The sequence below is a fragment of the Trichoderma asperellum genome, chromosome 2 (genome assembly GCF_020647865.1).
Source record: "Trichoderma asperellum chromosome 2, complete sequence".
NCBI lineage: Eukaryota > Fungi > Ascomycota > Sordariomycetes > Hypocreales > Hypocreaceae > Trichoderma > Trichoderma asperellum.
This window is the reverse complement of record NC_089416.1, coordinates 184,151-208,084: the sequence shown is the minus strand read 5'-3', so window position 1 is coordinate 208,084 and position 23,934 is coordinate 184,151. Positions and strand designations below refer to the sequence as shown.

Below are 23,934 nucleotides of genomic sequence, written 5' to 3'. Positions count from 1 at the left end.
AAGCATCCTATATTAATTGCTCTTTGGATGCCCCGGTGCACTGCGCGGCTCGAAACGTACATTTTTATCCAATACATGTGTTTAAAACTTATCATTAAAGCAAAATCAGCTATGCATATTCTTTGTATACCATTAATCACTTATGATGTTCATCATCTAGAAGCAAGCATACTGTAGCTACATCTTATCATTGCACATCTTTGTTGGACAAACAATTCACAAATCTGGTAAATCAGCGTCAGGGCTGAGAACATGCACAATGTAGGTGCCAGTAAATTAACAGAAATCAGCTATAGAACTCAAAATGGCTATGGAACAACTCAGCCTAATGGAGCTATTGCAATCGATATAAGCTAAATGTCCATATGCTGTAACAGTTAAAGACGACGATGCCATATCAAAATGGAGCACGCAAAGTAATGTCCTTGCATAAAATACAACTGATCTCTACCGTGGCCCGAAGGTTTTTGACAAGTACTAGGCGTAGCCTGTATCTGGAACAGTGTTTTGATGCTACATCTGTCTCAAGAGAATGGTAATGTATGAGATACTCCTCATAAATGACATTTCAGGGCAGGAGTGTAAGCAACATGAGGCGAGAGCAAGACCTCAAGGAGTTGGTCTCATTGGCTTATGCTTGCTGGGCCGTCGCAACAGTTCCGTTGAATTCTTTCTCCATTTCAATGAAGCACATGTCTTCGGGTAGTGCCATACTGATAAACCGTTCGCGAGGAAATGGCGACGTCTCGCCCGTCTTCTGATAGCCTTGGCGCATGTACCACTCGATAAGGGCCTTGCGTATCGAAAGTGCGTTTAGCGAGAATTTTTCAGCTCCCCAAACCCGTCGGCAGTATGCTTCAGCGTAAGCAAGAACCAGTCGCCCAACACCACTGCGCTGATAACGGTCGCTAACTGCGATCATAGAGAGGCGGCCACAGTTACCGTCGCGCTTAGAGACCTCGATGGATGCGACCAGGCTATTGTCGTTGTCCAGAGCCATCAGGATAGTATTTTCCGGGTTGGCAATCTTGGAAGCCACTTCCTCGACATCAATTCGAAAACTGGATGCGAGCTCTGCATCGCCAGTCCAGTCGGATCTGCTATCCTCGGTGCGAAACGCAGATTGAACCAGTTGCTGAATCTGCTCCGCATCCTCTGGAGTCGCCGTACGGAATTGAAGGCTGAGAGATGCCATGCTGTAAGAAAGATGGGTCACAAGTGGATGTTTATCGAGCATTTGCGAGCGTGATACTGAAAACAATCGCTGCCGTTTGATATGTGGCCTCTTGAACCTACACCTGGTCAATACTTTATACTTTTTTCTTTCTTTCTCATGGCATATTCCATCGTGCTACGAAGTGCTGAGCCTTACAGCCTTTGACTTGTTCAAGTAAGGGCGCTAATGACTCCGCAGGGCTTAACCATGAGCTCTCCCGGTTCAATATCAGCTGACCTGCCAGGCTTCCATTTTGTAGTACTTCCCTTCCCCTTGAAACAAATTCTGTCCAGTTTCTATTGCATGCTGGATGAAAGGCGCGCAAAAGGCGCGAAATAGTACTAAGCACATGCGTTAATACTCAACATGCGCGCGCCTTTGCTAGGTGTTAGAAACAATAGTTTTTGAAACTAGTTTTCTTGCACAACACACTGCATACGTATATAGAAGATAATAACTGACTATGTTAATTTTTATTCTAAACTACGTGTCTGATAATAGGAAAAAAAAAATAGAAATCTTTTTTTAAAATAACTTTTTAGCCATGTACATGTAAATACAATGTCTTTATTAAGTTGCCGAAACAATAAAAAAACTATTACCTGTTGGTTCCACTTTCAGTGACCAACTTTTCGGCTTCGTACGGTAGCACCTTAGGCAAAGTATGCAAGAGTGCAAAAACTCTAATTTTCTTATAATCGGAAAAACGGAAAAATTATAAAAAACGGAAAATTACTTAAAATAAAAAAATCTACATTTAACTATACTTTATGTGCTTATATAGCTTTTAATTATTTTATATAGGTTGACTGGTCTTTGCTTTACTAAAGCTTTTATATAAGCTTGGTTACTGACCTAGAACACTATAAGAAAGTGCCAGTCGTTGTCCTAGGTTAGTAAAACCATTTAATCCTACTGATACCTCTGTATAAAGTTACTTAACTAAGGCTTTATTAGCGGTGTTGATGTATATGTATGTAGGTGTATATAAGAAGAAAAGAAAAAGAAAGAAAAGAAAAGTTATATATATAAGTATTTTTAGTTTTTTAGTTATTTAAGTAGATTGGGTCTTCTGCTGACTTTAAAGCAATAGAAAGAGCTATAACTATATAAAAAGGAGGAGGGGGACTATTGCTATTGCTAGACTTTTCTTATATATGCCCTGCTAACTCATTTCGTTAGGAGCATTAAGCAGCGTAGTCCTGCTATTTATAATTACTGCAGCAGCTACTGAAGTAGCCTAAAAGGTAAATATAAATAGGGAAGGGAGCTGCATATGCATTTTAATCTATAGTTATTAGCTGTTAGCATTTATTACATAGAGTTAGAATAAAAATGCCTTTACTTTAGATAAAAAAGGCATTTATATATAAGTCCTGCATGCTAGTAATTTAGTTTAGTTATATACAGCCTTAAATAAACTTAACTGGATGACTAGGCAGACTAATAGCAGCCTGCTGTAATGCATTATATATGTATAGTTAGAGTTGCTGGCTACTAACATTAACCTTAATAAGGCATGGTTTTAGCAGCACCTATATTAAACTTATTAACAGAGGCTAAAGTAAAATATTAGCTTTATATATATTACTGATAGTAAAGAAAAAGAACTTACTGCGCAAGAAGGAGTCTGCAGCTTTTAGTTTTAGCAGAGGTATTAGTTATTATTACTATAAGTAATAAGGTTAGTAATAAAGGCTGTATAAGGTAAAGGCATGAAGTATATATAATATAATGGTAATGCTGATGCTGTTGTTATTATTATTGTTATTGTTGTTGTTGCTGCTGCTGCTGCTGCTGCTATAGTGGTGGTAGTGGTGGTAGTAGTGGTAATAATAATAATGATAATAAAGAGAAAGAAAAAAGAAAAAGAGGAGGAAAGGAAGGGAAGAAGGTGCACCTTTTATTCTACCTATATAATAGAGCTGGGCAGTGAAGTACTAGTAAATAGTATTTTAGCAGTATCTTTATAAATGTATTAGTAAGCGCAGTGTTTATATAAATTATATATAAAGGAAGCTTAACTAAATATCTTTCTATATTGCTGACTAAAGAGCTACACTTATTGTATATATTAATAATATACCTATATCTTTATAATACTCTATAAAATCAGCATGCTATACCTATACAACCTTATTTTTAATATATCTACTGTATATTGCGCTTCTTTTTCTCTTTTTCTTTTCTTTCTTTTCTTTATTATCTTTATTTTTATATAGCTTTATTCTTTTACTATAGTATATTTATAGATAATAAAAGCCTGCCTAAAGGTTAAAGACTGTATGCATAAGTCTATATATAAAGAGAATCTAGATTCTGCTTTTTATTTATTTTGCAGCTGCGCTTGGCCTAATCCTATTACTATTAATAACTTTAAAGACAATACCTATTTTTTTTATATAATAAGTTAAGTATTTTAAGCACTATATATAAAGACTTAGGTAAATACTTAAGGCTATTAGCTTTAGGGACTAAAATAACTATAGAAATGCAATTATATAAGTAATTTAATATAAAAATTTAAGATAAGCGCTTTAGAAGCAGCAAAAGAAAGCTGTAGATTTAAAAAAATATAGCTAGATCTATATAATTATTTAATTAAACTATAGATTTATTTAGTTCTTTTTTTTATAATAGGTGAAATATAAAGTGGTTTTTTTATTTTTAATAAAGTAATTAAATTAAGTATATATAATTTATATTATTTTTAGACTATAGAGTTAACTTCTATAAATATATTTAATTTACTAATAATCCTATGAAATAATATATAACTAGAAGCGCTATTTAATTTTACTAAAAGCAAGTAGATTAAGAAGTATATATAATTAAGCTTTTTTTAGTAATTTAAGAAAAATATTCTCTAGGAACTTAAGAAGTTTTAGTCTATATAAAAGGGATTTAATTAGCTATTAAAATTACTTTCTATAGACTGAATAATATAAAAGCTATTTACATAAGGAGATAAAGGCATTTAGTAATAGAAAGAAAATAAATAAGTTATTATTTATATAAACTTTTAGATAGAAAAGGATAAAGGATATATAAGAAAGATAAAGTTTAAATAAAGGGAAGATTCTCTTTTTTTTTTAGCTTCTGCTTATAAAATACTGCTATATATAAAGAATATACTTTTTAATAATAATAAAAGTTTTCTTCTGCTATTATCTTTACTAAGTGCTTTTTTTATTATTTTAATTAAGCGTTAATTATTTACTAGCCTATTTAATTATATAAGTCCTGGGGGAGGTAATGAAGATAAAGAAAACTAGGAAGAAGTAGAACTTTTAAGATCTGCTGGCCCTGCAGCTTGTATGTATAATATCTAGAGCAGATGTCCTGCCTAGAAGCAGCAGCAAGTTATATAATTTAAAAGAAATTAATTATTTTTTTATTTACAAACTCTTAGATTTAGCTTTAGAAGGCATTTAGTATTAGGTCTTTTTATAATCTATAGTCTTTCTTAAGTTTTAAATTACGCTAGAGAAGTAAAGTCTATAGATAGTTAATATATACTTATATAATAGAGATTTTACTATATATATTTTTAAATTCTGCCCTAAGGCTTTAGAGTAAGCTAGAGGATAGGAAGCTGTTTGCTTTTCTAGTGCTCTTAAATTTATATATATAGTTAAAGATAGACTGTAATATATAGGCGTTAATGGTTATTTAAGTTTATATTATATAGACTTATTTAAAATAGTTACTTTATATACTAGGCTTCTATTTTAGTAAAAAGAAAAGAATTTAAATTTATATTCTATAATGGCTCTAGCATTATATAAAGTACTTAATTATTAGCAGTATCTTTATCTTTACTAATTATAACTCTTTAGTTTTATATATTTCTTTTATTATATAAATTAATTAATTGCCTAGAAATTATATACTAGCAATTTTTCTATATATAAATCTTATGTAAATTTTATAGATTAATAAAATTAGTAAATTTATTCTTTATTATAGGGCTATAGATTGTATATAGGGCAATCTAGTCAGTAAGATTATCTTTTATAAATAAAGTATATTCTATAAGTTTAGTAAAGTATAACTATTTAATTAGCTAGTAAAGACTTTATATAATATATTTTTTACTTATAATCCATTAATTAAAAGCGCCTTATTAAAGCTAGCGCTACTAGCTTTTAATTTATATATTATAAATACTTAAACTATAAATATAGTAAAATGTAATTTAGTCTTCTTGGTGGTATTAATGCTAGATGCTATTTTAGTCTTTATATATAATACTAGCTGGTCTAGCTTTAGCAAGAGTTACTTAAGCTGCTATTTATAAAGGCGTTTTAATACTATGATTTAATTAAGTAAAGAATAGTTGTATTTATAGTTGCTGTATTATATAAAGATACTGCTTAAGTATATTTATTAATGTTATAGTAAATTATTTAATATAAAACTAGATAATATATTATAAATAAGCATTAATATATATATATACTTAAATGCTAAATTTCTTTAGTTTTTTATATTTATTAAGGCACTAGAGGAAATTTAGTTCAGGGACTTTAAAGTTTATATAATGCTTAAAATTTCCTTTATATTATTTTTTTACTTCCTTTAGGAGAATTATATAATAAAAGTTATAAAGGCAATTCTAGGCGATAAGCACTTGGCCTTTATATTAGATATAGTTATAGAGATATCTTTAATTAAAGCCTTATATAGTAGCTAATTGCTGTAAGTCTTTCTTTAGGAATGTAATTGCAGTCTATAAAGCTTCTTCTCTTTTTTAGCCTATATAAAGATAATGTTTTATTTTATACTAATAGTAGATAGAATAAATAGCTTTAAAGGAGATCTTATATTTATTTTACTGTATATTTCTTTAGATTAAGAAATTATTATATTTATAGTAGAAAAAATACTATTATATGCATTAAATTAAATTCTTAAAGACTTGTGTATATATTTGCTGTTATAAACCCTATTTAGTAAAACTTAATTATAATATATAAAGAGCAATTGTAGGTTTATTTTGTTGCTGTAAAGAATTATTTATATATAAAAGAATTTTAAGTTTTAGTTTATTTTTTAGAAATAAATTACTTATCTCTTTATATAAAGGGTTAAGATTAATTTAAAATTATTGCTGTAAAAGTCTTTATAAAGCAAGTGTAGTCTTTAGTATATAAAGACTAATACTTTACTGCTGTTAGGATAATAGTAAATTATTTATTTAAGTAAGTATTTGTTAATATAGAAGGCCAGTATAAAATAAAGAAATAATCTGCTTTTATATGCCTTTTAAATCTTTTATTAGTTGTATTTTTTATCTATAATAAAATAAGGGGTTTGTAAATATATAATTTTTATGATTTTTCTATTTCTTCTGATTTTCCGATTTTACAAGTTGCGGGGTTTTTGCACTCTTATATACTTTGCCTAAGGTGCCACCGTAGCTTCGCCTTAAAGTTAGGCCTAAAATCCGTGAATTACCCTAAAAGTCGGGTTATATAATTAATTGCAGCTAATAAGCGTATTTCTTAATATAATTTAAACCTAGAAAAAACAATAATACGTCTGCATTAACTGATCTACGACTGGAAAGCTATAAACACTGCCTGCAATGCATAGAAAACGAATGAAAATAATGGAATCGATGTTAAACGATTGATTTTAATGACCTAGTGGATTTTTATTTAAATTTTAGGCATGTGCTGCGGCATGCGCTGTGCGTTATGCTAGACTTCTACTGCAGTTGCGAAAATATTACAATAATTGCGAAAATACAGCTAAAATTAATATATCTCTATAGCTATGAAAACCCCTGTAATAAAGCAAGAGATATATAATAAAATTATTTTTTATTATTTTATGGTTATTATAGTGTTTTTTCTTTTCTTTTTGAGCTATTTTTGCTATTTTATTTGTTGTGTAAAATATGTGTAATTCCTAGTAAAAGTGGTGACCTGACTTTTGGGGTGATTTACGGATTTTGGGCCTAACTTTGAGGCGAAGCCGAAAAGTTGGTCACTAAAAGTGGAACCAACGGGTACTATTTAGCTTACTAGCTATTATCTAACTACAATTACTTTGCATTGTACCCCACTGTCTCAGCTAGCATAAAGGAAATAAAGGTTTATTCCATTATGACCTGTCCGATAGTTAAAAGGGAAGGGCAGAGTCTTACAGTAATAAGTTAGTATAATAAAAGTAGCCTAAAGTAGTTGGACTTTATTCAAGCTAAGCTTTCAGATTCCTAACTGCGCTCGCCCCTGGCCTAGTGCTTTCCTAAAGAACCTCTAGGTAGGGAATAGCTCCAAAGTATCTCCATCTAGATAATTTAAAGAGACAGAGTATCACTGTTACCCAGGAATTACAAGGCACACTGGTCATCCAGAGTGGTTGAATTCATGGAGATACAACCAGCAATGCAAAGAGAATTTCCTGCAATAGTGCCGTTGGTGTCCACACAGCGGTAGAGGACCTGAAGCAGCTGGGTATCAGCGAGCGGAGGAATAATAGAAGTTTTGTTCACCGCGGTGGTTAACTCAGTGTTATTATACCCTTTAGTAGAGACGTTAATGGAGAATTTAGAGCGGACAGGTAAGGACTAATAAATACCGTAGGTAGCAATCATCGTATAACCACACGTGTATCCTTGATAAATACAAGGGGTAGTAAAACCCAGGACCGCAGGCGAAAATGCAAGCATCGCTGCCAAATTAGTAAGACTGAGTTGGAACATCATTTTCGATCTGGGAACAAAAGTGGGTGTAAGACTAGAAAATAGCTTAATAAGTAAATAAATAGATAGGTCTCGTAGTTGCTTGTTGATGCAATTCGACACCCAATATCAGGGCACAAGCAAACCTTATATGCCTGTTGCTGGAATGAAGGTCTGGTGGTTTTGAATCTATACTAAGACAGGAGGGGTTCTATAACCCCCTGTAGCTAGAAATATCATACGATTTCTGCCTGTAATAGTATTAGCATTGACTAATACAAGTCTTTACATTCCTATGTATGCAGTTAAGAAGAAAATCTTGGGATTGATAAATTATTACTATTACAATATTTATTTTCCTTATACGGAGTAGTATCTAGGTATATTATAATTAGCCACATACTCTTAAGTTTGCATATTTGTCTTGTTTTCCCGCTGTCTTGAACTTCTAGACTTATAACCTCATGTACATTCCAGAACCGAAACTGCGACTTAGTTACTTACCCTTCTTAACCAGCATTTATTTCTATTGATTAGCCAGATACTTTCTATACCTTAGTATTAGAGGAGCATGCTGTTAATACAGCTTAATTGCAGACAGCTACTTAGAATTAATTTCAAGGTTAAGTTGTTATAAATTACTAGTAACAAATTACTTATTACATAAAGTCCTCTCTGCAAGTAATATAAAATATAGCCAGTTCATAGATTGCAATACTGAAATTGTAAAGCTATGTAGTCTATATATACAAGCTACATGCATAAGCTAAGACAGTAATTTGACTAGAGTATAGCACATGAATTAACTATTCTTATGCTTTCGATTTGTTTTTATATTGTCTTCATTCCTAAAAAAACTATTATCTAATACTAAATGTAAAACATCATACCACTCTCAAACTAATATTTACTCACCAAGAGAAGTAAAGGAAGTACTATACTATAACAGTTAAATCTTATAAATATTTCTAAGGCTCCTACGTTCTAGAGTAAAATATTAAAGTGCTTATTTTATTCAACAGTAATTTAATATTTCCTTTATTTTTCAGATTTTTACTCGATGGTAAAACATCAAGTAAAAGTCATTCATAATGTGGATCCAGGCTAAAATTTTCACGGTTGTTCTTTTGGATTTATTAAGCCCTGCCGCGTGTTCTACTACATTACATCCTACAAATAGCCCATATAGTATTACTCCCAGCATTGTATCACACGTACAAATACGTTTGACTAGCAAGTTACTTACATTTTTATAGGTCAGCGGGCTCCCAAAGCAGCTATTCGTGCTTGTCGACATCGTCCAATAGCTCCTCAGGCTCCTCAGGCTCCTCACAGTGTACAGTATCTGCAAGGTCAAGAAACCTCCAAAGGCGCCACAATCAAAATCGGTCCTCCAGGCCCTCATGGTCTACAAGATCCTCAACGTTCTCAAGACTTACAAAATCTGCAAATTCCGCAAGTTCCCAATGAAGACACAATCGGCCCTCAAGAGTTTCACGGCCTGCAGGGTTCAAAAGGTCGGCAGCATTTACAAAATTCCAAGGGAAACACAGGAAACAATAGTACAATAGGCCATCAAGACCCGCAAGTTCTTCAAGGTCTGCAAGACTCACAAGGTTTGCAAGACTCACAAGGTCTGCAGTTTTTACAAGACCTTAAGGGAAACACAGGAAACAAAAGTACAATAGGCCATCAAGACCCGCAAGTTCTACAAGATCTGCAGGGCTCACAAGGTCTGCAGTATTTACAAGATCTTAAGGGAAACGCAGGAAATAAAAATACAACAGGTTCTCTAGGCCCGCAAGTTGCCAAGGGAGCTACAGGTACAACAGGTCCTCAAGGTCTAGAGGGTTCACAAAATCGGCAGCATTTACAAGATGCTAAGGGAACCACAGGAAACGGAAGTACACTAGGCCTTCAAGACCTGCAAGTTCTACAAGGCTTGCCGGGTCCTCAAGGTCTTCCAGGTCCTAAGGGAGATACAGGGGCGGCAGGTGAAACGGGTCCTCAGGGTCTTCAAGGCCTTCCAAGTCCAAAAGGAGATATGGTCGCAACAAATACAACAGGCGCAACAGGCCCTCAAGTTCTTCAAGATCTTCAAGGTCTTCCAAGTCCAAAAGGAGATACAGTCGCAATAAATACAACAGACGCAACAGTTGCAATAAATACAACAGATGCAACAGTCGCAACAAATACAACAGTTGCAACGAATACAACAAATACAACAGACGCAATAAATACAACAGACGCAATAAATACAACAGACGCAATAAATACAACAGACGCAATAAATACAACAGACGCAACAGTCGCAACAGTCACAATAGACGCAACAGTCGAAACAGACGCAACAGTCGCAACAGTCGCAACAGGCCCTCAAAGTCTTCAAGGCCTTCCAAGTCCAAAAGGAAATACAGTCGCAGCGAATACAACAGGCACAACAGGCCCTCAGGGTCCTCAAGGTCCTCAAGGTCCTCAGGGTCCTCAGGGTCCGCAGGGTCCGCAGGGTCCTCAGGGTCCTCAGGGTCCGCAGGGTCCGCAGGGTCCTCCTGGTCCTCAGGGTTTTCAAGGTCCTCCAGGCCCTCAAGGTTTTCAAGGTCCTCCGGGTCCTCAAGGTTTTCAAGGTCCTCAGGGTCCTAAGGGAGACACAGGCGCAACAGGTCCAAAGGGCGCAACAGGCGCAACAGGCGCAACGGGTAATACAGGCGCAACAGGTCCTCAGGGTCTTCCCGGTCCTAAGGGAGATACAGGGGCAACAGGCCCTCAAGGACTTTCAGGTCCTAAGGGAGACACAGGCGCAACAGGTGCAACGGGTCCTCAGGGTCTTCAAGGTCTTCAAGGTCCAAAGGGTGATACAGGTGCAACAGGCGCAACGGGTAATACAGGCGCAACAGGTCCTAAGGGAGACACAGGCGCAACAGGTGCAACGGGTCCTCAGGGTCTTCAAGGCCTTCCAGGTCCAAAGGGTGATACAGGTGCAACAGGCGCAACGGGTAATACAGGCGCAACAGGTCCTCAGGGTCTTCCCGGTCCTAAGGGAGATGCAGGCGCAACAGGTGCAACAGGTGCAACAGGTCCCCAAGGTCTTCAAGGTCTTCCAGGTCCCAAAGGAGATACAGGCGCAACAGGTGCAACAGGTGCAACAGGTCCCCAAGGTCTTCAAGGTCTTCAAGGTCTTCCAGGTCCCAAAGGCGATACAGGCGCAACAGGAGACACAGGTGCAACAGGTCCTCAAGGTCCACAGGGCCCACAAGGTATTCCGGGAATCAATGGGATATCTGCTGGTTATACAATCCGTTATGGCTATCTAGGTTGCTATGTAGCAAACCCAGACGGCAATTTTGGGTTTCAGACAGTTGTTGCACAAATGGTTCTTACAACATCAGTAGATGACTGCTCAAACTTTTGTGCCAGTCAGTCTACTGGCAACACACTTTACTTTACGCTGAGCACAAACTCTAATGGAGACTCAGTCTGCACATGCGGTAATACACTTAATTCTTATGATTATTTGCATGTGGGAGTGCCGTTTTTATGTAACACTCCCTGCCAATTCTCTGGATCTTCTTATAGAGCTTATTGTGGTGGGCAATTTGGTCCTGACCCATTGGTCTCTATGTTTGGGGCAATTTGATTTATGGGAAAGTGCAAAAGTGACAATTTAGTTTATTATAAGTTATTGTATATAAAGATAAGAGTTTCCTTTAATATATTATCTATTATCAATAAGGTATAAATAGATTCAGACATATATTAGTATGCAGCCAATACTACTTTTTGCTAATTAATACTTATGCTATTATACTGCTCTCCACATGAGGGTGAAAGCATCCTTATCTACCCAGATGATTTATCAATCACTGGCTCCAGAATTGTTGTTCCTGGGCGTTACATCCCGGTACAAAGAATGTTGTAGATGCAGGTATTCCTATAAGAGAATAACTAACCTCTATACCAAGCTACATTGCATTCCGCAGCTCTCTTACACAAAATGCGAAATATGAAAGCTTGGAATCTTTTTCTCAGACAATTACTAAGACATCGGCTCATCACGCCACTTTCCTCTCCGTCTATATAGCGACTAACTTAATATCTCTAATTTTCTCCCTGCAGTAGCTTATTCACTTCTCGGGTCTAGAATAGGCCTCCCAACACCTGCTACTCAAATAAAGACAGAAAAGTTTACTGGCGCTTGAAAGTATTGCTTGTTCACTTATACTTAATTACGCTATATGAATTGTAGTTAGCCATTATCAGATTGTTTGCATACATAAACCCAAATTTTAACCTAGGTTTGTCCCTTGAGAATTGATTGTACTATATAGTAAATTTTGTTTTTGTAATATATTATTCCCACATTGCCATATTCTTGTTATAAAGTATATAGATTCTCAACGGGTGGATCTGTAAATCTATATTGGCAGATAGAATAGGGTAACTGACGAAGCTATAGTAGATAGAGATAGGATATAACTTAAATCTAGCACTAGTCTATTGTTAACAACTGACTATCTAGAATATCTAATGAATGCAAAAGTAAAGTCTTATACTATTCCTGTATCCCATAGAAGGCTCTTACCGGTCGCTCCTTTCATCGTAATTTATCGTTCAGTCTATACTTGTTCTACGGTATGTACTAGCGTTATTGTTATAAGAGATTGAGCTGCAAGCTGATTACACTTTCCATGCTGCACATGAAATTTTATAAGATAATGCTAGACATAAAGTAAAAAGTTACAATATTAAATGATGAATATGGTTGAGTACACTGACCGTATTCTGATGCAATATTTTTGTTCAAAAATCGAGTAGCTAAACTAAGTATTTGTAATATCTACCCGGGTTTGATTGCAGCAACCCCCGCAAGAATCGCAGTCTAAGGTTGCTACTGCATTCATATTCATCAGTCAACAAAATACTGCTACCGGCGCTCAGATAAATTTAGCCAAAATATTCCGACTGGCACACACACTGCGGCGCGACAAACCCCACTTAACCACGAGTATTCATAACGCGCCGCGGATCGATACCGCATTTCGGGAGGGGCTCTAACTCCCCGCATCGACGTATGAAGCTGGCAGGATGGCTCCTGGAGCAGAAGCTCTATATAGCGCTGCGCTGCACTGAATCGCACTGTTTTCTTTGCGCGTGTAAGTGTTTAACATATATAAGAAGACTTCAGTAATTTTCAACGTCTGCTTTCGACTTCAATAAAGAGATTCAAAGAAAAAAAAGTTAATATATTTGCTTGTGCCCTCATTTATCCATCATGTTTGGCAAGATCGCTCTCGAAGAATGCTGGACTATTCAAGAAGAATTGGCGAACAATGATCCAGGGAAATTTGTTGCCGCTGGAACCGGCTCTCGTTTGACAAACGAGCTGCTCGACATCCACGATATGCGCTTGAAGCAGATGGATGAGAATAACGTCGACTTTATGATTCTCTCATTCAATTCCCCTGGCTGCCAGGGTATCGCCGACAAAGCGAAAGCCGAGGCTCAGGCTAAGCTGGCGAATGATCGTATGGAGGCCGAGGTGATGAAAGCGCCTAACCGCTTTGCAGCATTTGCCGCGCTGAGCATGCATGACCCTGCGCAGGCCGCGGCAGAATTTCGCCGCTGCATGACGGAGAAGAAGGGCTTTGTTGGTGTACTTCTCAACGATTATCAGAGCTGTGGTGAAGATGGCAATGGCATGCTGTACTACGACCAGCCCGAATACGATGTATTCTGGCAGGCAGCACATGATCTCGAAGCTCCGGTCTACATGCATCCACGACCCTCCAATAAGCAAATCCACGAGCTGATGTGGGATGGGCGCCCTTGGCTCGACTTCTCTGCTCTAGGATATGCGGATCGGCTCAATATGCATATCCTGGGAATCGTTACAAATGGTATCTTGGATCGATATCCCAAGGTGAAATTGATTTTTGGACATATGGGCGAACACATGTGAGTCAAGAGGCTTCTTTTGACCTTGTAGGCGGCCCAAAGCTAACGCAACAGCAGCCCATACGATATTTATCGCATTGACCACAAGCTTGACCGCAGCCGGTTTCCCAACATGCCTATGCGCAAGGATAAGCTTGTACGTGATTATTTTGGTGAACAGCTCTTCATCACCACTTCTGGACATTTCTCCACGCCTGCCTTGATGTGCGCCATGGGAGAAGTTGGGGTGCAGTCAATCATGTTTTCCATCGACTATCCGTTTGAAAGCATCCCCAACGCTTGTGGTACGTTTTCTTCTCCGTACGCTCAATGTCACTTTCTAACTTTGTTCAATGCAGCGTGGTGGGATGAGCATGTAGCTTCAAGCGTCAATCAACATGACTACACCAATATGGGGCGCAATAATGTTCTTAGAATTATTCCTAGGCTAACTCAAGAGCCGCACAATCTGAAGGCTATGACACCACAAGAGTGCAGAGTGGGAGGGCTGGCGGCAAATGAAGGCGAGGTTTGTTATGGCTTATACAATAAGTCATGGAATAAGCGGGAAATTAAGGCAGTGCCTTATAATTAATGGCAGCTGCAAGACGCTCAAATTGCAACCAATTGATGAAGATGATCCACACTTGTTCAATTTGTGAGAAATGAATGAGTATTTTATTAAAAAGATATAGATTTCAATGCAATCGATGCAGATATTATCATATAACATCATTACGTATATAGCTCTATCACATCTTGTGATGGAAATAGAAATGGCTTTCAAGCATTAACGGCATGCCCATCCATTAAGTATAAAGATATCAAAACAGCCACACGCATTTATAGATCCTTGTGAAATGTAGGATTACCAAGACGTTTCCGCCACCCCGCACCCTTGAAATAGAGAGGAATAAGAGGCAAGTAAAAGGCAAAAGTAATAAAGGCCAAGGTGATCCAGGCGTCCTGAATACCCACCTCCTCTGAGAAAGGGATACAGTAAAATCCAATTGTGAAGCTATACACCTGTCTCCCAAAGTTAATTAACGAACCAAGCTCGGGAGATTGAGGCTTATAACACTATAGCACACGAAGAATATTAGCATGTGGTTGAGATTAAGACGCGATGTGCACTGTACTTACCTCTGCGGTATAGGTATAAACTCCTGTGGTAACAACCTGCAATCCTGCGCTGGCAATGGCAATTCCAAAAGCCACTCCAATCCAATGAGTCTTATGTTGAAGGCAAACTCCTTCGATAATGATGCCAAGAGGCGTTAGCACCGCGGCTGGGATGATTCCTAAAAGACGATCCTCGGGACTACGCTCGCCCCCGCGGCGTATAGCTCTCTTCTCACTGATCCAGTCGGATATGCCTCCAGCAAACAACTCGCCGATGAGACTGCCAACTGTGATAGGGATACCCAGCAGGAGACCTGTTTGTTGGGGCTGGAAGTGATAGATTTTGCCGAAGAGATTCGCGCTAGTTATAATGAAGAGGATGCTTCCATAGGCGAAAGAAATCGAATAGCACCACGTTGGCAACAGCACACTTGGATACATAATCATCTGAAAGGGTCGGAAAAAGTCCACCAGGCGCACTCGCCGTGTAGGATGTGCCCTTCTCTTCATAAGCATATTTGACATCCAGGACTGCGAGGGGCGAGCTACGGCTTCTGGTGTTCGAGAGTAGAGCGTCTCAGGAACAGTAAATATAAAGATGACAAGAATTCCTCCCGTCAGTATGGCTGGAACATAGAAACACCAGTGCCAGCTCAGATTCTTTTCGATGTAGCCGCCGATGAGTGGCGCGATGTGGCCGCCAGTCAAGAAGCTGATGGTATATACTCCCATGTACAGCCCTCGTTCGTGGGCAAAGAACATGTCACAGACGGTAGCACTGCCCAAGCCTAGTGGCACGCCGCCAAAGAAGCCATTGAGACAACGTAGGGCGATGAGAGTCCCGTAGTTCTTAGCCGCGCCGGAAGCACCGCAAAAAGCCACTGCGGCGGCCACGGTGAAGATGTATACTGGCCGGCGGCCATAGACATTTGCGATCGGATTCCATACGATAGTTGAGATACCAGCCAGGAGAATGAAAGTACTAGTCACGTACGCAGTTGTAACAAGATCCTTGTGGAGGAACAAAGACAGAGGAACAAAAGCTGGCGTCTAGCCACGAGTCAAGGCGCAATTAGTACAGCAAGATCATGTTAAGAACACGCGATCTGTGGAGCTCCGGATACACGTACAATCAAAGAGGCACTAAATAAGGCCAGAAAAGAGAAAATAGAGACCTCAGCCAGAACCATTAGCTTCAACCAGCGATTCCAGTTGAGCGGGTCTTTTGGGTCATCTGTGGGTTGAGGCGACAATGGAAGACCGCGAGGGTCTAGCTTTAAAGTCCGAGGAGCTTCTTCCTCATGCTCCCTTTCATGCTTGGCACTGCCGCTGTTTTGTGAACGATCTTCACTGGCGGACACCTCCGCCTTATCCATTGGCTCAGCCATTGATATTGGGACAACAAGAGAAAGCAGTAGTAGTAGTAATACGTTAAAACAGATAGCGGAGATCACAGTGGCGTGAGATTTGGTTATTCATCATTTAGACGAAGCTTAGCCATTGTCTTGTGCGGGAAGAGTTTTTTCGTGCGCGGTTATTACGCGTGGTATTTATCGTATGCCGCCTGATTGCAAAGACCCCAGACGAATGCTGGGATCACGATAAGCGACGAACGACGCGCTTTCGGGGGGAGTTTAGGATTCTCCCCCACACTGCCAGACGCCACAAAAGCCCTGTGGAAGAGCAACGGCACGTTTGTGTACAATGTTATATGGCGGCAGGCAAGCGAAACGCGGGGTAAGAAGGGCATTTTGTCAGCTGTGCGGAGAGTCAACTAGATTTCAGTTGTGATCATGGCTATGAACCGTGTTTTGCGTCCTAGGAGGAGTTCACCTGAAGAAGCTGCTAGTATATCCGTATAATGCGCTACTGCCTAGCTACATAGCTTCGAAGCCAGTTCATTCCGTGTAGTATCTAGACGCTTGTCACCATATAAACAGCTCGCTGAATCATGATCCTTCATGTTGCCAAACCCGCGCTTTGGTTGTAAATACCATGAAAGGCTCTGTCTCATGTGCTACGTTAAAATTTACATCAGTTATTAATTATTCTATTCACATTTGTGAAGTGATTATCCAGGCACTACTCCGTTAAGAACTGGTGGAGATCGCATCAACGACTCAGCACCAGCTCCGGGGTTCTCCACACCCCACGACCAGGTGGCTGAGCCTAGATTTGAATGGAGCTCTAATTGAGAGCCTAGATCCATGGTTAGATCCTGAGTAGTGTCCCACAGTGACCACAAATCGACGCCCCCGTCTTCAGTGGCCTCATCCTCTGGTAGCGTCGTGCTGTTGCTATACGTTGTAGCCTCTCCAGCCCATCTGTCACTTCCCGGCATGACAGTCGGGGGAGTATTGTACCGCTCAACCGTCCTCCGTCGTTCATCGGGTATAGTCCTGTCTAGAAAACCAAGCAGCTGCTGTAAAAATGCATATGCCCGTTGTGCACAGAGGTGGTTGCCAGACATTTGGCGAATCATGTTTACCGCTTGGTCCAGGTGCATCAATGCGCTTCGGTCATCTCGAAACTCTGGATCAACGACATGGGAGACGATTATGAGGATCGAAGTAAACACTTGACAATTCTGTTAGCGGAAACTTGTCAAGTTGGGAGTAGGGTCAACAGCTCTCGACTTACAATAGTATAAATTGAACCAGCTGGGCCCCATTGCTTTTTTGGTCCGGTCATGCCGCTCAGCTACCAGTCGAATTGTTTCCTCTGCCGTGCTAACACAAACTTGCCGACTACGCTGTAGTATGCTTGTTCGTAGGCGACCTCCCTCCCATTCTTTGGTTATTGGAGCCGAAGAAGAAGATGCCGATGAAAGTGCACTGAGACCCGATACCAGCGACTGCCTATGGATCAATATGCAGACCATGTTGGCCCGAAGCGCCAGGATAAGAGTGGATTCTTCTTCCGGCGGTACCCCTTCTCGGATGCGAAGCTTGTCAGGCATTTGGGCCTGCCAAGCCTCAAACTCCTCGTCTAGTCTGACCAAGTCCGATAACGTTGGTTGGCCACCTAGCATCATTGTCGCTTCCAAAAGACGATATAGTTTCGAAACCTGTAGAAAAAATGACATGCTCGATGTAGTTTGGACTGAGGGGAATAATAATCGGGTTGGCCGAATGCAGTCATCGTCTAGATCTTCCGGTAGAGGGGTTGAGAACGTAGTCGTTGAGGTGGCAGCAGGGCGGCCGTAAATCATGCTGAGAAGCTGATCCAGCCCAAAGCATGCGTACCACACCCGCTTGCGAACTTCCTGGTCTATGCAGTCGAACTTCTCAGGGTCAGGGGGCCTATGCAACTCTAGATCATAGGCTATACGGATGGCAAGGCCGAGCACTGTCCAGCACTCGTCGCTATAGCTGGAGCTTTGCAGAAAGCGGGCGCCGAGAAGCAAGGCTTGAACCTTTTCAATTCTCCATTCTGACATGAGATTTGGTTGCATAAGTTGCATGGCAGTGTCGTAATACTTGCGAGATATGACGTCCGAGCCCTCTTGTCCCCGTCGACTGTGTGCTGCAGTCAGCGCACATATCATGTTGAGGATGGCCAGTGTGTAAATATGATCAGTCGTTCGACCCGCATGACGATTGTTGAAGACTTGGTCAAACTGAGCCATGATGGAAGGAACATGGAATATTGGAGTGAGTTCATGGTGGAAGTCGAAGTATATTTTGAGCAATTCTTGGGCGTTGGGAGGCAGCGAGAAGAGATCAGTTGGGCTCTTCGATTCGACAGAGTAGTCTCTAGGGGAGGAAAAGGACCGAGCATCCAGCTTGGCAGAGGGGTGATTCATGGCGTTGAGTATAAGCCGCGTGAAAGATTCTCCAGCCTTGCCGCTGAGGAATATATCTGGGGTTGTTGGGAGAACATGGTGATGTTGCTGATGGTAGATGCGGCCCGCTGGCCAACCTATTGACTGGATAGGGTGCGGCATTGGCGGTAACCTCGTCGCCTCGTACTGCATAATTGATGGAACAGGAGAATTGTGCTGGACGGCTGGCAGAGGATGTGACGGCTGCGGTCGCTGGGTCTTATCTCGCTGTATGTCCTCGAAGTTGCGTACGCGACGTTCTAGAGATCGGATGTATCTGGATAAAAGTTAGTGCTTCGGCCTAATAAGAAGCATGGCATTGAATCATTACGCCTGCGCCGACTTAGTCATGCCGCGGAGCATCTCATCGGACGCCTGTGCAGGCACAATATGGTCACATTTTGTCTTGCGCTGCCGACAGCTGCGGCATGCCACTGTCGCACGCCGGCGCTTTCTGGGGCCATCTTTGCGCTCAGAGCCAGCACCGGCCGGTGCGGTCGATGGCATGGGGGACGTGCTAGCCATTTCGCAGTCGATAATGGCTCAAGAGAGAGAAGGGCTCTGCAGGATTCCAGCAACGTCGTTCGCGGTCCAGCCATAAAAGTCGCGGCTCGGGATAGGGACGCCGTCGCACAACGATGCGCTAAATCGACCTGTGGTATCCAGGTAGCCGCGAATCGTGGTGCATTGTTCTGCGAGTGCTGGACTGGTCCGGCTGAGAGTATGAATGAAATCGAATTGGAGACGAAACGGTTCCCGGATCGCGAATAAGCTAGGCGGCGCTGGGAGATATGGCGCGTACCCGGATTCTCCACCCCCCAACGCCACCAATCCCAGGCAAGCTTAGCAGGGAACTGATCTGGGGTTCATCTCTGGGGCTTTACGGGGTAGCAGGATCGCAGCACGCTCTGATCTGTAATCTGCAAGGCGAAGCTACATCCATGTCGATGGACGTTGACCCAATTTGCACTAGTTTGGGGCCTCGAGTGCTTCGTCGGGGAGAAACAGCAGTTGTGTTCCGCAACTGCTTCATACATAGTCTAGGTGCTTGATTACTATTGTTTGATGCTAAGCACTGCTCGGTACTGGGAACACCTCTTGGGCTTTTGGGTCCTACTGAGCTTTCGCCACACAAACGTCAAATAGAGTTATTCGACCCCATAGCAGTAAGCAACAGGCGTCACAGCGGGGAAGCTGAGAGATCGGCATCGTCATGTGTAAAAAATTGAAGAAATTGTGTGTATTTGTGGAGAAGACTCGTTTAGGCATTCATTGCCTGTTCCCTTGCCTACGGGATCCATGTATGATCGCTGTAGAATATAATATCTCTAAGCCAGCGCTGGTCGAAGCACGTATAGAACTTTTCTTGGCTGGTGAATTTTCCACTCATCATGCATCTTCTATTAGTAGTGTTATTCTTGGCTAACTAGCGCTTCGTGTTCATTAATGGAATTTATCGTGCCATCCTTCACAGTCCCTGTTGTTAGTGAGTCCACTAAACGCTGCTTATTTGCTTTATACTCTGCCTCAATATCTCCGGTCCAGATCCATCCCATGCGGTCTTTTAAACTGTCTCGCACAAGAGGGAGGCAGTCCTCATAAGTCTTGCCCTTCATTTCAGGTGTCTGCATTTCATATACTTGCCCAGCTTGGCGAGCCGTAGCCTGCGCTTTCTGAGCACGGGGGAGACGAACATCTTGGTACACTTGCATCCACTGTTTGAGTGTTTGCGTGCTTCCCCCCGAAGATGCCGAAAGATAGTCAGATATGGCCAATCCTAGGACATAGCCATCTTCAATAGCCTGGCCAGCACCGGCTCCTACTGCGAGTTAGATGAAATCTGTAGCATATTCTTTCGTTTTGTGTGTTCTCACCCTGATGTGGAAGCATCTATTTAATCGTTGAATCGTTAGAAAAGTCCAAATAATGTCTTCTATGTGCCAATTACTCACCGCGTGCGCTGCATCTCCCATCAGCACTATTTTGCCGCTTCCAAAGACCCATTGATCCAAGAGTTCGCGGTCATTTAAAATCCATTTGGACGGAAATTCGTTCATGAAAGAAATGGTTTTACGGACCGTAGGGTCGAAAGACTCAAACTCTTTCTGCACCTCGCTTCGGTGGCCCGTTGCTGTCCAGCTCTCCAGCGCGCGTTCGTCATCAGAATATACAAAAGCAACAATATTGAGGGTTTTGTTTTTGCTAATGGGGAAAGCTAGAAAGTGCTTGTCTGGACCGAGCCAGCTAATGGAATACGACTTAAAAGGCCACCAAGTCTCGAGATCTTTGATTGGTACTAATCCTCGGTAGCACATACGGCCGCTATACTTGGGATTGTCAGAGCGAAATTGAGAGCGAATATTGGAGTGAATTCCATCACATCCAACAACTAGATCTGCTGTTGCCGTCGTTCCATCGGCGAAATGAAGCTCAACAAAGCTTCCTTGGTCCTGAAAATGCGTTAATAATAAAAAGGCTCATTCTCAGCTCCGAGCTGATCTTACCTTCAACTCGATGCACTGCTTATTATTGTGCAGAGTAGCTGCGTTCCGCTCATTGACATGATTAAATAGCAATTCCAAAAATTCAGCTCGGTGAACAGGGCTTTGTCTTATATCCTGCCGGTCGTCCACTGGCACGGTAACAATCTCGTTACCGTTGTCATATCGACGGAACGAGATCCAAATGCCATTACGATGGCCGGAGATCTCATTTAAGTTTTTCCCTACACCAATGCGATGAAGAAGCTTGGCAGCATTGACTCCTATACCCAAGCCAGCTCCAATCTCCTTATACTCTGGTGCTTGCTCATATACATCAATAATAACACTGCCATCTTTGGGGCAGTGGTGATGAATCGAAAGGGCTGCACAAAGGCCGCCAATGCCACCGCCAACGACAGCAATATGGAACGGGAGCTTCTGACTAGGCATATTTGATAGACTTTGAGTTTTTCCGCCAAATCAACTTCACTGTACTTTAGGCTTCTTTGGGCGCTCCATACTTATATATTGGCGCGCTTTCCCTTCTCCATTGTTGAACAGGCGATCCTTAAGGCTGCTCTATTTCCGAGACCCCTCCGAATGTGGACAAGCCGGATGAGCGCTTAACTCCCCGTGCCAGTGTGCTTCCCCGTTGCTTCATGCGGATAAAGCGGTATTTCCGAAAATCGCGCGGCTTGGTCACATCGCCTGGCGACGCGAGAAACCTAGAGCGTCTGCTAATATACTCAAGCTATTATGGCCGCATAATGATGGTTGCCGACGATCCGATCTGTTGTGGCATCTATGTAGTATTGAGGAGTATTTTTATATGTTTAAGATGAAAGCTAAACTCTATTATTATCGATAGAGCAGTTTCCCTTTTAACATTAGCCAGTTGCAAAGCAATACTCAGGGCGGAGAGGCAGACAGATTTGACACTTAGCTGTTTAAGACATGTTGCCTAATTCTTGCTTGGCAATTAACATCCAAAAAGGGTTACTTTTTGTATTTCCTGCATTATAGTAATTTCCCAATCGTTTGTATTGATACCGTATGTATTTCAGCTTGCGTTAAGCTCTGAACAACTTGACCCCCCCCCCTTTCAGAATTGGTTTTATCTGAATTTTCTGGGCATAACGCTTCAACGTTTATTACACAAGTAACAAATTGTAAAGTTTTCTCTCTTCATCTAAGTTCATTTTCATGTTCATATTTATATTTTTTCCCCTTTTTCACCTCGCTAAAAAATCTTTTTGTTTTGCTAAACCCATAGCTCTGCAAAAGCCGAAGTTCTATGGAGCAATCACTTGACTGGGCGAGATTACACACAAATTGTACTTCGTGCTGGCGGCACATGAGCGAGTATCAGAGAACGTGCCTACCATCATAATGCTTGTATAATGCGATTGTTGATTCATCACTCACTGGATTTTCGACGTTTTTTTATTTCGTCGTTTTGGGTCGTGTGCGCGTACGTTCTGCACTGTACTCCCTGAAATATCTCGCTAATTCAGTGTTGGCAGAAGTCATTAAGCGCATTTATGAGTAGAGTAACATTTTATTAATACGTATCTTTACACAATAGCGGCTAGTCTCATGTATTCCCAGGATGTAAATTCTTGTGCATGAATGTGATTATAAGACTCTAAAAACTGTACTTTCACGATGACAATTGTGCAACGGGTTGGAAGTGCAAAGTGCAGGGGTATACCAAGCCCAGATGATGTGCGTCGTCCAACTGCCACCAAAAATTAGAGAAAAAAAACATTCCAGCAGTTTTCCCATGGTAGGAACATGCTGTACTTAAAATGGCCAAATGATCTAGAACTAACTGATCATTCTTGAGTAAAGGGCTTTATGTGTATGCCATACTATGGTGTATCAAAATCTAGAACAAGCCGGAGTCGGAGTCGGGGTCGGAATGGATACTGACTAGCTGATTTATCAGTATATTCCTTATCCAATATGAATCAATATGCTAGACGGTAAAGTTCACATTGCATCAAGGGAACTGGGATTCAAAAAAGTATATGGGTTGGTATTTCTCAGTACAAGTAGAGAGCATTTTTCACTATCTCTACAACAAATTAAAAAAAACCTTTAGCCCCTCTGCTCAGCCAATAATAATGGCGCAAGATTCGGAAGTTATCTTAACATTGAGCAAGAGCATCGTTCGACGGTACCATGAATCAGACGCCGATGCAATCGTTCGTGGCGCGAATACACATCTAGTCTCTCAATATATGACAGATGCTTTTCCGAGCCCATACACGCTTGAGGATGCGGCAAGGTGGATTAAAATTGCCAGTGAAAAAGGGGCTCTTGAATTCGCAATTTGCACTCTTGATAGTAACACTCTTATCGGTAGCTGCGGACTGCAGCATCTGAAGGGTGTAGAATCAAGAACAAAAATTCTTGGATACTGGTTATCAACAGATTATTGGGGTCAAAGCATAATGACGGAGGTCATCGCCGGATTCAGTCAATGGATATTTGAGCAGGCTCCTACACTGCTGAAAATGAAGGGAGCATGAAAGTATTAAAGCGGGCAGGATATCAGTATGAGGGTACTAGAAAAATGGCTGTTTGTAAGAACGAGAAGATAAGCAATGTTGCGCTGTTTGGATTTACCAGAGAAAATTACGCCAAGATGGCTGGGGAGGAAATC

General features: G+C 40.8%; 8 protein-coding genes across 8 annotated transcripts; 3 read left to right on the top strand and 5 right to left on the bottom strand.

Annotated features, from left to right (window-relative positions):
- Positions 1-236: 236 nt before the first annotated feature.
- On the bottom strand, positions 237-1,352 carry TrAFT101_002367 (uncharacterized protein). Its single transcript, XM_024907563.2, has one exon. The coding sequence runs from the start codon at positions 1,235-1,237 to the stop codon at positions 632-634; it is 606 nt and encodes a 201-aa protein (XP_024763444.2). The 5' UTR covers positions 1,238-1,352; the 3' UTR covers positions 237-631.
- Positions 1,353-7,273: 5,921 nt separating this feature from the next.
- On the bottom strand, positions 7,274-8,009 carry TrAFT101_002366 (uncharacterized protein). Its single transcript, XM_024901726.2, has 2 exons — positions 7,805-8,009; positions 7,274-7,747 (listed from the first exon to the last, which is right to left on the bottom strand). The coding sequence occupies exons 1-2, from the start codon at positions 7,929-7,931 to the stop codon at positions 7,557-7,559; spliced, it is 318 nt and encodes a 105-aa protein (XP_024763443.2). The 5' UTR covers positions 7,932-8,009; the 3' UTR covers positions 7,274-7,556.
- A 913-nt stretch (positions 8,010-8,922) lies between these two features.
- TrAFT101_002365 (uncharacterized protein) lies at positions 8,923-11,671 on the top strand. Its single transcript, XM_066126585.1, has 5 exons — positions 8,923-9,095; positions 9,164-10,567; positions 10,658-10,774; positions 10,829-11,035; positions 11,117-11,671. Exons 1-5 carry the CDS (start codon positions 8,999-9,001, stop codon positions 11,539-11,541), a joined length of 2,250 nt encoding a protein of 749 aa, XP_065982689.1. The 5' UTR covers positions 8,923-8,998; the 3' UTR covers positions 11,542-11,671.
- Positions 11,672-13,007: 1,336 nt separating this feature from the next.
- Positions 13,008-14,548, top strand: TrAFT101_002364 (uncharacterized protein). The gene is made up of 3 exons (XM_024910901.2): positions 13,008-13,859; positions 13,917-14,143; positions 14,198-14,548. Exons 1-3 carry the CDS (start codon positions 13,177-13,179, stop codon positions 14,431-14,433), a joined length of 1,146 nt encoding a protein of 381 aa, XP_024763441.2. The 5' UTR covers positions 13,008-13,176; the 3' UTR covers positions 14,434-14,548.
- A 2-nt stretch (positions 14,549-14,550) lies between these two features.
- TrAFT101_002363 (uncharacterized protein) lies at positions 14,551-16,479 on the bottom strand. The gene is made up of 3 exons (XM_024901725.2): positions 16,091-16,479; positions 14,982-16,010; positions 14,551-14,918 (listed from the first exon to the last, which is right to left on the bottom strand). The coding sequence occupies exons 1-3, from the start codon at positions 16,346-16,348 to the stop codon at positions 14,682-14,684; spliced, it is 1,524 nt and encodes a 507-aa protein (XP_024763440.1). The 5' UTR covers positions 16,349-16,479; the 3' UTR covers positions 14,551-14,681.
- Positions 16,480-16,649: 170 nt separating this feature from the next.
- Positions 16,650-19,549, bottom strand: TrAFT101_002362 (uncharacterized protein). Its single transcript, XM_066126584.1, has 3 exons — positions 19,115-19,549; positions 17,601-19,060; positions 16,650-17,537 (listed from the first exon to the last, which is right to left on the bottom strand). The coding sequence occupies exons 1-3, from the start codon at positions 19,306-19,308 to the stop codon at positions 17,032-17,034; spliced, it is 2,160 nt and encodes a 719-aa protein (XP_065982688.1). The 5' UTR covers positions 19,309-19,549; the 3' UTR covers positions 16,650-17,031.
- A 485-nt stretch (positions 19,550-20,034) lies between these two features.
- Positions 20,035-21,795, bottom strand: TrAFT101_002361 (uncharacterized protein). Its single transcript, XM_066126583.1, has 4 exons — positions 21,288-21,795; positions 20,736-21,233; positions 20,658-20,673; positions 20,035-20,602 (listed from the first exon to the last, which is right to left on the bottom strand). The coding sequence occupies exons 1-4, from the start codon at positions 21,714-21,716 to the stop codon at positions 20,196-20,198; spliced, it is 1,350 nt and encodes a 449-aa protein (XP_065982687.1). The 5' UTR covers positions 21,717-21,795; the 3' UTR covers positions 20,035-20,195.
- A 1,597-nt stretch (positions 21,796-23,392) lies between these two features.
- On the top strand, positions 23,393-23,800 carry TrAFT101_002360 (uncharacterized protein; the record flags this gene model as incomplete). The annotated part of the gene is made up of 1 exon (XM_024903389.2): positions 23,393-23,800. The coding sequence occupies one exon, from the start codon at positions 23,393-23,395 to the stop codon at positions 23,798-23,800; it is 408 nt and encodes a 135-aa protein (XP_024763438.2).
- Positions 23,801-23,934: the final 134 nt, after the last annotated feature.